This window comes from Mobula birostris, chromosome 1 (assembly GCF_030028105.1).
Source record: "Mobula birostris isolate sMobBir1 chromosome 1, sMobBir1.hap1, whole genome shotgun sequence".
Taxonomy (NCBI): Eukaryota; Metazoa; Chordata; class Chondrichthyes; order Myliobatiformes; family Myliobatidae; genus Mobula; species Mobula birostris.
The window spans coordinates 190,471,230-190,484,512 of NC_092370.1; the positions used below are offsets into that span (position 1 = coordinate 190,471,230).

At 39.8% G+C, this 13,283-nt stretch overlaps 1 protein-coding gene across 4 annotated transcripts in view; it reads left to right on the top strand.

Moving 5' to 3' along the window:
• Positions 1-13,283, top strand: part of ralgapa1 (Ral GTPase activating protein catalytic subunit alpha 1) — a 210,429-nt gene that overhangs the window by 62,127 nt on the left and 135,019 nt on the right. For all 4 annotated transcript variants that reach the window (XM_072267609.1, XM_072267616.1, XM_072267625.1 and 1 more), the window contains exons 12-14: positions 5,159-5,302; positions 6,821-6,969; positions 11,314-11,443. In XM_072267609.1, the coding sequence (XP_072123710.1) occupies positions 5,159-5,302; positions 6,821-6,969; positions 11,314-11,443 (423 nt within the window). The remainder of the gene's footprint in view (positions 1-5,158; positions 5,303-6,820; positions 6,970-11,313; positions 11,444-13,283) is intronic.

Sequence of the window (13,283 nt, forward strand, 5' to 3'; positions counted from 1 at the left end):
ATATCCACTGCCTTCCCTTCATCCACTTTCCTGGTAACCTCCTCGAAAAACTCCAACAGATTGGTCAAACATGACCTACCATGCACAAAGCCATGTTGACTCTCCCTAATAAGCCCCTGTCTATCCAAATGCTAGTAGATTCTGTCTCTTAGTACTCCCTCCAATAACTTACCTACTACTGACGTTAAACTCACTGGCCTATAATTTCCCGGATTACTTTTCGATCCTTTTTTAAACAACAGAACAACATGAGCCACTCTCCAATCCTCCGGCACTTCACCCGTAGACAGCGACATTTTAAATATTTCTGCCAGGGCCCCCACAATTTCAACACTAGTCTCCTTCAAGGTCCGAGGGAACACTCTGTCAGGTCCCGGGGATTTATCCACTTTAATTTTCCTCAAGACAGCAAGCACCTCCTCCTTTTCAATCTGTACAGTTTCCATGGTCTCACTACTTGATTCCCTCAATTCCATAGATTTCATGCCAGCTTCCTTAGTAAATACAGACGCAAAAAACCTATTTAAGGTCTCCCCATTTCCTTTGGTTCCGCACAAAGCCGACCACTCTGATCTTCAAGAGGACCAATTTTATCCCTTACAATCCTTTTGCTCTTAATATACTTGTAAAAGCTCTTTGGATTATCCTTCACTTTGACTGCCAAGGCAACCTCATGTCTTCTTTTTGCCCTCCTGATTTCTTTCTTAAGTATTTTCTTGCACTTCTTATACTCCTCAAGCACCTGATTTACCCCCTGTTTCCTATACATTTCATACAACTCCCTCCTCTTCTTTATCAGAGTTGCAATATCCCTTGAGAACCAAGGTTCCTTATTCCTATTCAATTTGCCTTTAAGCCTGACAGGAACATACAAACTCTGCACTCTCAAAATTTCCCCTTTGAAGGCTTCCCACCTACCAATCACATCTTTGCCAGAGAACAACCTGTCCCAATCCATGTTTTTTGGATCCTTTCTCATTTCTTCAAATTTGGCCTTCTTCCAGTTCAGAACCTCAACCCTAGGGCCAGATCTATCCTTGTTCATGATCACATTGAAACTAATGGTGTTATGATCACTGGAACCAAAGTGCTCCCCTACACAGACTTCTGTCACTTGCCCTAATTCGTTTCCTAACAGGAGATCCAATATTGCATCCCCTCTAGTTGGTCCCTCTATATACTGATTTAGAAAACTTTCCTGAACACATTTTACAAACTCTAAACCATCTAGACCCCTAACAGTATGGGAGTCCCAATCAATGTATGGAAAATTAAAATCCCCTACCACCACAACTTTATGTTTCCTGCAAACTTTATGTTTGCCTGCTATCTCTCTGCAGATTTGCTCTTCCAAGTCTCGTTGACTATTGGGTGGTCTGTAATACAATCCCACTAATGTGGCCATACCTTTCCTGTTTCTCAGCTCCACCCATAAGGACTCAGTAGTCAAGCCCTCTAATCTGTCCTGCCTGAGCACTGCTGTAATTATTTTCCCTAACAAACAATGCTACTCCCCCACCTTTCATTCCTCTGCCTCGATCACATCTGAAACATCGGAACCCTGGAATACTAAGCTGCCAGTCCTGCCCTTCCTGTAGCCAAGTTTCACTAATTGCTACAACATCATAATTCCACGTGTCAATCCACGCCCTCAACTCATCCACCTTCCCCGCAATACTCCTAGCATTGAAATATATACGCCTCAGAAGATTTTTACCACCACTCACAACCTTTCTATCAGCGGATTTGCTTAAACTTTCAATATCATTTATTTTCACCCCAGCCACACTGTCAGCTCTGGCACTCTGGTTCCCATCCCCCTGCAAATCTAGTTTAATCTCTTTTACTTTGTATTATACAACAAAAATATCAAGAATGCCAAGAATATAAAAGAAAGTTGATTCATTATTTTAAAAAACACCTCTAGTGGGTTTCTTTAATAGATAGTGAGATAGAGAATTACAGTTAACATTGTTCTACAATCAGTTTTACTTTGTATGGGTATTTTTAGGTTGACAGGATAGTATTTTGATTTATTTTAAAAGTTTAACAATACAATAATCACTACTTTCTTGACTGGTATTGAGGTGTATAAGATAGCAGATTCTCAACTTTAACCTGCAGCTTATATGAAATTGGGTAATTACAGATAGATCTGTTTTCCTGTTTCCATGTATGGAAGGTCACTGTTCATACAGAAATAGTATCCTAGTTATGGGACTCTTTGGTCAGAAAAATACATTTTAAAATATTGAATTTTTCCCTTGATGAGGAACACACAATAGTTCCTATTTGAGATGTTGCAGAACCTGGGCTCTGTACCTCTCTCTGCAATTGGATCTTTGACTTTCTAACCAGAAGACCACAATCTGTGTGGATTGGTGATAACATATCCTCCTCGCTGACAATCAACACTGGCGCACTTCGGGTGTGCACTGCTCTACTCTCCATATACACGTGACAGTGTGGCTAGGCACAGCTGAAATACCATCTATAAATTTGCTGACTATGCAACCATTGTTTGTAGAATCTCAGGTGGTGACTAGACAGCGTACAGGAGTGAAATATGCCAACTAATGGAGTGGTGCCGCAGCAACAACCTGGCACTCAACATCAGTAAGACAAAAGTGCTGATTGTGGATTTCAGGAAGGGTAAAACGAAAGAACACATACCAATTTTCAGAGGGATCAGAGGTGAAGAGAGGGAGCAGTTTCAAGTTCCTGGGTGTCAAGATCTCTGAGGATCTAACCTAGTCCCAACATACCAATGTAGTTTTAAAGAAGGCAAGACAGCGGCTATACTTTATTAGGAGTTTGAAGCGATTTGGCATGTCAACAAATACACTCAAAAACTTCTATAGTTGTACTTTGGAGTGGATTCTGACAGGATGTGTCACTGTCTGATATAGAGGGGCTACTGCATAGAACCAAAAGAAGCTGCAGAAGGTTGTAAATCTAGACAGCTCCCTCTTGAGTACTAGCCTACAAAGTACCCAGGACATCTTCAGGGAGTGGTGTCTCAAAAAGGCAGCGTCCATTACTAAGGACCTCCAGCACCCAGAGCATGCCCTTTTCTCACTGTTACCATCAGGTGGGAGGTATAAAAGCCTGAAGGCACACACTCAGCGATTCAGGAACAGCTTCTTCCCCACTGCCATCCGATTCCTAAATAGACATTCAACCTCTGAACACTACCTCACTTTTTTTTAATATACAGTATTTCTGATTTGAAATGTTTTTTAATCTATTCAATATACGTATACCACAATTGACTTATTTATTATATTTTTTTCTTTTTTTTAATTTTTTTTTCTCAGCTAGCTTATGTTTTGCATTGAACTGCTGGTGCTAAGTTAACAAATTTCACATCACGTGCTGGTGATAATAAACTTGATTCTGATAATTCTATTTCTCTCTACCTCCCTTCTCACTGTACTTTTGTGTTGCCAGAATGCCAGAAGAATATCTGTCTGTGTCTTGAATTCATTTATATAGTTGGCTTCAACAATTCTCTTGTGGGTCATGTAATATTTACTTAAAGGGGTAGATTTAGTCCTAATACCCTACCTAAATCCTTGCTTCCACCAAAGAGTTAATGGTTCAGGCTATTAAACTTGGAAAACATTGGTGATGAACATTTTTTATACAAACACATGTCTAGGAAAAGCTGGGCCGGAAGATTTGATACTGTCTTTGATATGTACAGTCTGTACATATTAGTATTTCGCCTTCCATGAAAGTTGCTTGATCGAAGGTTTTCTAAATATTCTTGTTATTTATGTTACATCTAATCTTCCAGTTTAAGATGGTGCTGGTGAAGCACAGTGATAACTTACTTGCAGCAAATATAACTTTTAATTACTTTATTAATCACACTTTTTCTCAAAAATGATCACTGCAATTAATAGTCTGCATCGTCCCTTTTGGAAGTGAGCTTTTGAACCACCTGTGCAACCTGGCATTTTGCGGCGTGAGCTGAAGTCTTGAAGGTACAGGATGGTTGTGGCATGGCGTGTATAGGCTGAATCGACTCGGCATGGCCCGGACCCAAGAGCAGGGAACAAGCCAATGTTTGGCTGCTGGAGAGGACTTGGAGGGAATTTGAAGTGGCAACACCAAGCAGAGGCAGTGTCAAGATGGTGGGGGCTGGGTCCAAGAGCGAGGAGCAAGCCAAAGTTTGACCGATTTCAGTACCGAGCCAAATTGGAAAGGTCAGGTATGGGCTGAATCCTGGACCCGGGGGCATATTGAAGCAGCAGACCCTGGGACCGAGAGTGAGGTGCAACTTGAGGTTCAGCTGATTTAGATGCCAGGACAGACTGAAAAGGTCAGGGTCTTGGGACCGGAGGCAAAGGACAAGCAGGTATTCAGTTCGCTGCTCCACGAGGTTTACCTGTCTCTGCGTTGAACTGAGACCGTGGCCTGCAATCAGTGGGCTCCTGGATCAGCTGCAATGGTGACTGGCTTTTTGGCTGTGGATTCATTTTCATGAAATTCAGTTCTGAATGTTATTTACTTACTTTTATTGTTTACGTGATTTTTTTTTCCTGCACATTAAGTGTTTGACGATTTTTTTTAATGGGTTCTATTGAATTTCTTTGTGTCTGCCTGTAGGGAGATGAATCTCAGGGTTGTATGTAGGGTACATACTTTGATATTAAATAGCTTTGAATATTGAATGTTCATCCAACAGATGGCGGAAGCACTTGAGTAAACACATTTGATCTAAAAGCAGTTAGCTAACTAAGTCTGTGGCCTTTTCCTGTTCAAGTGCTTTTATGTTCTTAACTCAATTTTTAAAAATCTTCTGATATAATGATGTCCTGGAATGTATTTAACATACTGGCCAGTGCAGAATTTTTGCATATAAACAATAGAATTGTTTTATTCTGTAGCCCTGTTAGTACAATCCTAGGCTTTAAAAATTTGTTTTCCTCAACTTGCTCGAATGACAAAATACCTAAGCTTTTGGTGGAGGAAATGCAGAACTGTGTGCTGGTGTTTTGGGTTTAGTGGGGTAATTAGCTCAGGAGCTGAGAAGGGGAGAAAGTGGGATAGAACTGACCAAGTTAAGGCAGCAGATCTTCATTTGGAAAACATTTTTTACTATTATCAAATAAGACTTGTTTCATTTGTTGTTTTTCCTGTCTGTTAATAGGATAAAGCAACCAAAGTACCAGGCCATGTTAGGAATCCAAGTTGGACAAGAAATTCATCCTATCAGAATGCGATTAACAAAGCACCTGAGTTGGAGGAAGAAGAAGAGAGAAATGTATATGCTGGCATTCAAGCATCATTGCAGGTTTGTGTCCTTGTTTGTTTTGTGATGTTATGTCAATTGGACTAAAACTTTTACTTTTTGGGGTCGGTAACTGATCAAAAATGCGCACTAGCATTAGATTGATGTTAGGTTATATTAGATTAGATTGCTATCATACAGGAGTTAGATGGATCAGCTGGTTGAATGGTGTTGAAACAACAACCTTGCACTCCATGTCAGTAAGACCAAGGAATTGAATGTGTACTTAAGGAAGGGTAAGTTGAGAGAACACACATCAGTCCTTTTCGAGGGATTAGCAGTGGAAAAGGTGAGCAGTTTCAAGTTCCTGGTTGATGACATCTCTGAAGGCCTGTCCTGGGCCAACAATGCAATAACAAAGAAGGCACTAGGAAAGCTATATTTCATTAGAAGTTTGAGACGACTTGGTATGTCACCAAAGCCTCTTGCAAATTTCTACAGATGTATCATAGGGAGTATTCTAACTGCTTGCATCACCGTCTGGTATGGAAGGACCACTGCACAGGATTGAATAAAAGCTGCAGAAAGTTGCAAGTTCAGCCAGCTCCATCATTGCCTCCCCAGCATCAAGGATATCTTCAAAAGGCAATGATTCAAAATGGGGCATCTGTTATCACATCACATCACATCACACAGAGCATGCCCTCTTCTCATGCTACCATCAAGGAAGAGGTATAGGAGCCTGAAGACACACGCTCAACATTTTAAGAACAGCTTCTTCGCCACTGCCAACAGATTTCTGAATGGACCATGAACACTGCCTCAGCATTTTTGTTTATTTTTTTGCTCTCTTTTTGCACTACTAATTTAATTTAAATTAATGCATATGTTTCTTATTGTAATTTATAGTTTTTAAATTATGTATTGCAATGTACTGCTGCCATAAAGCAACATATTTCGCAATACATGCCAGTTGACAGTGGAAAAGTGTGTATGGAACGGGAGGAGATAGCAGAGGTACTTAATGAGTACTTTGCTTCAGTATTCACTATGGAAAAGGATCTTGGCAATTGTAGGAACACACATCAAAGTTGCTGGTGAACGCATCAGGTCAGGCAGCATCTGTAGCAAGATGTACAGTCGACGTTTCAGGCCGAGACCCTTCGTCAGAGGTGTATAAGATGATGAGAGGCATTGATTGTGTGGATAGTCAGAGGCTTTTTCCCAGGGCTGTAATGGCTAGCACGAGAGGGCACAGTTTTTAAGGTGCTTGGAAGTAGGTACAGAGGAGATGTTAAGGGTAAGTTTTTTACGCAGAGAGTGGTGAGTGCGTGGAGGCGGATATGATAGGGTCTTTTAAGAGACTCCTGGGCAGGTACATGGAGCTCTAAGGTAAGGACATGTTCGGCACAGTTTTGTGGGCCGAAGGGCCCGTATTGTGCTGTACATTTTCTATGTTTCTGTGATGTTAAATCTGATTCTGATTTTAATCTTGAATCTGTCATTTTATTTTCAGTTATGCTGTGTATCTTGTGTTATCTGTGCCTTATTAATGATGCATTATTTTCCACTTTATTACAGGTTTTTATAACCAACTCTGCAAATATATTGCTGCTAGAACCTGCCAATGAAATTGGAGCCCTTTTGGATGAACATGTGGATATGTGTAAACGTGTTCTTAACATTTACAGATACATGGTTGTCCATACAACAATGAACAAGAAAACCTGGTAAGATTGGAAGTTTCTTTATACATTGAAACTCTGCAAAAAATTTGTTGATTTGATTTATTGTATTTAATAAAAGCTATATTTTTGAAATGTAGTTTGCAGTTGAGGGTAATTTGAGACATTTAATAAATTTGGTCTTTTGAGATTCATATCTTTTCACTTCTTTTCCTCTCCTCAGATCTATGTTTTAGTAGACAGTTATTTACATTATTACTCAGTGATTAAGTAACTATCATTTGATTGCAAGATGATAAAGGGCAATCTCTATGTACCTTTTTCATCCAACAATTTCTACTGTGCCTATTATTTCTACCATTGTATAATACAGGAGTGGAGTTTGAGTATATTATTAATTTTCAAGTTGCCCACAACTGCAAAATAGATTTCATGGGTGTATTAGTTGCAATCTTAAGTGAAGTGTCTTAAATTAAGTAGCCAAAAATGGCTTATTCAATATGTTGAGTTTATTTAGGTTATCTTTGTAATAGGATTACAGAGATTTGAATGCAGATGATACAAAAATTCATTGTGTGGTTGATGGAGAAGAAATACTGCAATTGGGAAGTTTAATCAAGGTAAGGTAATGGAACAATAAATGGGATGATATTAAGAAGTTGGGGGAAAGAGACCTTAGATATTCACAGATCTTGAAATGAAGCAGGACACACAGACCTGCAAAAAGTATATATATAGGATGCTTTCCCTTGATAACTTAGGACAAAATATAAGAGATAATACTAGAATTGTGGACGGTACTTATTAAGCTATAGCTTGGGTACTGAGTATCCCTTTTCTAGTTTATGTTTTGGAATGTGGACTACCTCGATAGCAATTACTGCTCATTCGTATTTGCGAAGAACAAAGTCATTTGCTAGGCCCTTTTTGAGCCAGTGGCACGACTGTGACTTCCGAGATGTGTTTGGGATAACAGATATTCTTCCCTGAAACACATTAGTGCAAATAGATGAATTTTTATGAAGGTTAATATTGTTTTATTAAACTCGGAATTGCTAACTGAATATAAATTCCAAACATGCCAGTGTGGGGATTGAGCTTCATTACAAATGCTGATCATATTTTAGAAAAATTGGATGGGTTGTCTTTTTTTTTCCTTGGGAGCAGAGCAGACTGAAGGTGATCTTCAATGAAGTGTGTATTGGAAGAATCTATTACCCTTAGGTGAGGAGTCAAAATCCAGGGGTGAAGAATGCGATGAGGAAAAGTTTTTTCATTCAGAGGGTGGTAGGAGTTTGGTGCTCACTGGCTGAAACCTTCACCGTAGCTGTCGTCCCAGACTGCTGGCAGTCATCCTACAAAAAAAATTACATAAGAGATAAAGTAAAAATCAAATTTGCTCTGACATTGGCACCGACTAACTTTTGGATGATATTTGTGATTTGACTTTTCAGGCAGGACTTAGCAGATGTTTGTAAAAATTTGAAAAGCAGTCTAGTTTTAGCTTGGCTGGGACACATTTTCTGAAATATTTGCTCATGATATTTGGGCTAAAATGCCATTTCTGAAGGTATTTACCATTGATTTTCAGGTTAGATATTGATGGTTTTCCATCCTCTGTTGGAAATACTATATGGATGAAAAGTGCTATGTTGTGACTATTTCAGATATGTATTGAAGTATGTGATATTGGAGTGATAATGATTAATAGTGGGAATGTTTTGGCAATATCATGCCAAAACAGCAAAACATATACTGTGCAAGAAAAAGTTGGTGAACCCCTTGCGATTACCTGGTTTCCTGCATTAATTACCCATAAAATGTGGTCTGATCTTCTTCTGAGTCACAATAGTAGACCAGCATAATCTGCCTAAACTAATAACACTTGTACTTTTCGTCAATACAGAGTACACCACTTAATCACAGTCCAGGTTCAAAAAAAAGTATGTGAACCTCTGAGGTAATGCCTTCTACAAAAGCTATTTAGAGTCAGGTGTTCCAATCAATGAGATTAGAGGTGTGGGTTGTAGAGTGCCCTGATATGTGTATGTATGTATATGTGTGTGTGTGTGTGTGTGTGTGTGTGTATATATACATATGTGTGTGTGTATATGTATGTATGTGTGTGTATATATATATATATGACACACAACATCACGTTACTGACAGAGCCCGCTCTTCTCAAGAAAGATCTGTTTATGTGCACCATGCCTCGATCACAACAACTTTCAGAGGACTTAAGAGAATTGTAGAGATGCATGAAGTTGGAAAAGGCTACTAAAGCATTACTAAAGACCTGAGTGTTCATCGGTCCACAGTAAGAGAACTTGTCTTCAAATGGAGGATATTCAGTACTGTTGCTACTCTCCCAAGGAATGGGCATCCTGCAAAGATCACACCAAGAGCACTATGTGCAATGGGGAAGAAGGTGAAAAAGAACCCAAGGGTAACAGCAGAAGACCTGCAGAAACCTCTAGAACTTGCTATAGTCTCTGCTCATGTGCCCCCTATAAGAAAAACACTGAACAAGAATGGTGCTCATGGAAAGACACCACTGAGAAAATCTCTGCTCTTAAAAAAACAACATTGCTGCACATCTCAAGTTTGCAAAAGACCACCTGGATGTTCCACAATACTTCTGGGACAATGTTCTGTGGACAGATGAGACAAAAGTTGAACCTTTTGGCAGAAATGCACACTGTGGTGTTTGGAGGAAAATGTGCATTGCACACCAACACCAGAACCACATCCCGACTGTGAAGCAAACTGGTTTGGTGCTGCTTTGCTGCCTCAGAACTTGGACGGCTTGCAGTCATTGATGGGAACAATGAATTCAAAATTATATCAAGACACTTAAGCGGTCGGCCACCTCGGGCTTATTAAAAGTTGGATAATGCAACAAGACAGTGATATGAAGCACAAGAGTAAATCAACAACAGAATGGTTTAAAAAGAAGGAAATTTGTGTTTTGTAATGGCCAAGTCAGAGTCCAGACCTTAACCCAATTGAGATGTTGTGGCATGATCTGAAGAGGGCCTTTCATGCAAGCTATCCCATAAAATATTGATGAACTTAGTTTTGTAAAGAGAAATGGTCTAAAATTCCTCCACACTATTGTGCAAGTTTGATCAGCAACTACAGGAAAGGTTTGGTAGAGGTTGTTGCTGCTAAAAGTAGTTCTATCAGTTAATAAAAAGAAGGGTTCACATACTTTCTCCTGCCTGGACTGTGAATGATTAAACAATGTGTTCAATAAAGACATAAAAAGTACAATTGTTTCTGTGTTATTAGTTTAGGCAGATTGTGTTTGTCTGTTATTGCGACTTAGACGAAGATCAGACCACATTTTATGAGTAATTAGTGCAGAAAACCAGGTAATTGTAAAGGGTTCACATACTTTTTTTCTTGCAACTGTAGTTCCAATGTATATAATACTTTCATTCAAAAGTGCATCTCTTTTCTTACATTAGTGTTGAACTTAGGTATGCTTGTGCTGTCTCATTGACAGAGCATAACTTGAAGAAGAACATCACAAATGAAAATCAGGACTTAATGAGCCACTTCTTTATATTTCTAGTTTAGAATGGAAATATATTAATGTATATTTTATAAAATGCTAGTATAATGTATAATAAATTAATTCCACTATTAAAACTCATTACACAGGTCTTGTAGCTTAATGTGCTGAAACACTATTACAGCTCATCCTTTGTTCTCAGATCCATCCCCCACCTTTTCTCCTACTGAAAACCTGCAGCATCTATTTCTTTCCCAGCTCTGATGATAGATTGCATAGCTGAAATGTTGATTGTTTCTCTTCCCACAGATGCAGCCTGACTTGCTGAGTTTTCACTATTTTGCATTCTACTTAATATTTACAACATCTTTTTTATTTTCATTTAGTATAATTTTGTGTTTTTTGCCTTCCAGAATGAACCAGATTCATGAAATAATACTAGTTTGTGTGTGAAAAGTCAGTATAATTCAACATTCTTGTGAAATTTGTCCAGTGATGTTGCTTAGCTGGCAGTATAATGTTTAGCGCAGTGTAGTTGTGGATCCTGATATGCCATGATATAACATATTTTTCTCCATTTTGAACTCTGCACGGAATCTGTAGTTAAATTAGATCTAACTTGCTATTACTCCATCAGCAGTGACAAATTCTCTGGCAGTGGTATGGAAGAAGGGAACTAAATTGGATGTTATTCTATTAATTTAATATCAGGTTAAAAAGTGTGGAGGCACAAATTATGAAAGTAAATTGTATCACATCACAAGTTATTAATTTAATATCCTACACCTATAAAGAAGCTGCTGAAATGTGCAACTTGAACCTTAGATGCCCCAGTTCAGAACATCTTTAAATTTAGGCATGTTTCCTTGCAGGGAGCAACTGTTGCTGATTATGTTGAGGATTACAGAATCTGTTATGAAACGACCACAGCAAGCTCTGCCACTCTCTCAAGGGAGAAAAAATTCTTTGTTAGCAGGACGACTTGCTACACCACTCTTTCGGGTAAAGCGTGTATCTGGATCAGTTTTTATATGAAGTATGCCATGCTTAACAACTTTAAGGTGGTTTAATCTTGTGCATTGACAGAACAAAATGAAGAGTTGTACTTTGGTTGATAATTGAGATGTCTGTATTTGTAAAATGCAAAGTTAATTCAGTGATGAAAAGGGTGTTCTGTTAATAAGCAATTGCATTCTTTGTTTTCTCTATTTTTCAAAATTCTAATTTGGACTAGAGTTCAATATTACAATGTAATTGACATTAGGCAAAGGCAGTTAAAAAGGAAATGGTGGTAATTAGAAGTAATCTTCAGAAAATTGTGCTATTGAAATAAGTTCAGTTTTGATGGAGCTGAGGTGCAACAGATGGCAGAAGACATCAATGAGAATTGTTCACAGGCATCTGAATAACTACAATGTTGGGGCAAAAAAACAGACTATTTAGGAATTCCGTGACTCAGGTAGCATCTGTGGAGGCAAAGCAATAGTAGACATTTAGGTCAAGCTTCTATATCAGGATCCACTTGAATCCTATGCTGCCTGACCCACTAATTTCCTCAGCAACACCACATCAAAGTTGCTGATGAACACAGCAGGCCAGGCAACATCTCTAGGAAGAGGTACAGTCGACGTTTCAGGCCGAGACCATTCATCAGGACTAACTGAAGGAAGAGTTAGTAAGAGATTTGAAAGTGGGAGGGGAAGGGGGAGATCCAAAATGATAGGAGAAGGCAGGAGGGGGAGGGATGGAGCCAAGAGCTGGACAGGTGATTGGCAAAGGGGATATGAGAGGATCATGGGACAGGAGGCCTAGGGAGAAAGGCAAGGTGGCGGGGGGGGGGGGGGGGGTGACCCAGCACTTCCCGTTTCTACCTCCTACCCAAGATCCACAAACCTGCCTGTCCTGGCAGACCTATTGTCTCAGCTTGCTCCTGCCCCACCAAACTCGTTTCTGCATACCTTAATACGGTTTTATCCCCCCTTGTTCAATCCCTTCCTACCTATGTTCGTGACACTTCTCACGCTCTTAAACTTTTCGATGATTTTAAGTTCCCTGGCCCCCACCGTTTTATTTTCACCATGGATGTCCAGTCCCTATATACTTTCATCCCCCATCAGGAAGGTCTCAAAGCTCTCCACTTCTTTTTGGATTCCAGACCTAATCAGTTCTCCTCTACCACCACTCTGCTCCGTCTAGCAGAATTAGTCGTTACTCTTAATAATTTCTCCTTTGGCTCCTCCCACTTCCTCCAAACTAAAGGTGTAGCTATGGGCACCCATATGGGTCCTAGCTATGCCTGCCTTTTTGTTGACTTTGTGGAACAATCCATGTTCCGTGCCTATTCTGGTATCTGTCCCCCACTTTTCCTTCGCTACATCGACGACTGCATTGGCGCTGGTTCCTGCATGCATGCTGAGCTCGTTGACTTTATTAACTTTGCCTCCAACTTTCACCCTGCCCTCAAGTTTACCTGGTCCATTTCCGACACTTCCCTCCCCTTTCTAGATCTTTCTGTCTCTGTCTGTGGAGACAGTTTATCCACTGATATCCACTATAAGACTACTGACTCTCACAGCTATCTGGACTATTCCTCTTCTCACCCCGTCTCTTGCAAAAATGCCATCCCCTTCTCCCAATTCCTCCGTCTCTGCCGCATCTGCTCTCAGGATGAGACTTTTCATTCCAGGACAAGGGAGATGTCTTCTGTTTTTAAAGAAAGGGGCTTCCCTTCCTCCACTATCAACTCTGCTCTCAAATGCATCTCCCCCATTTCACGTACATCTGCTCTCACTCCATCCTCCCACCACCCCACTAGGAATAGGGTTCCCCTGGTCCTCACCTA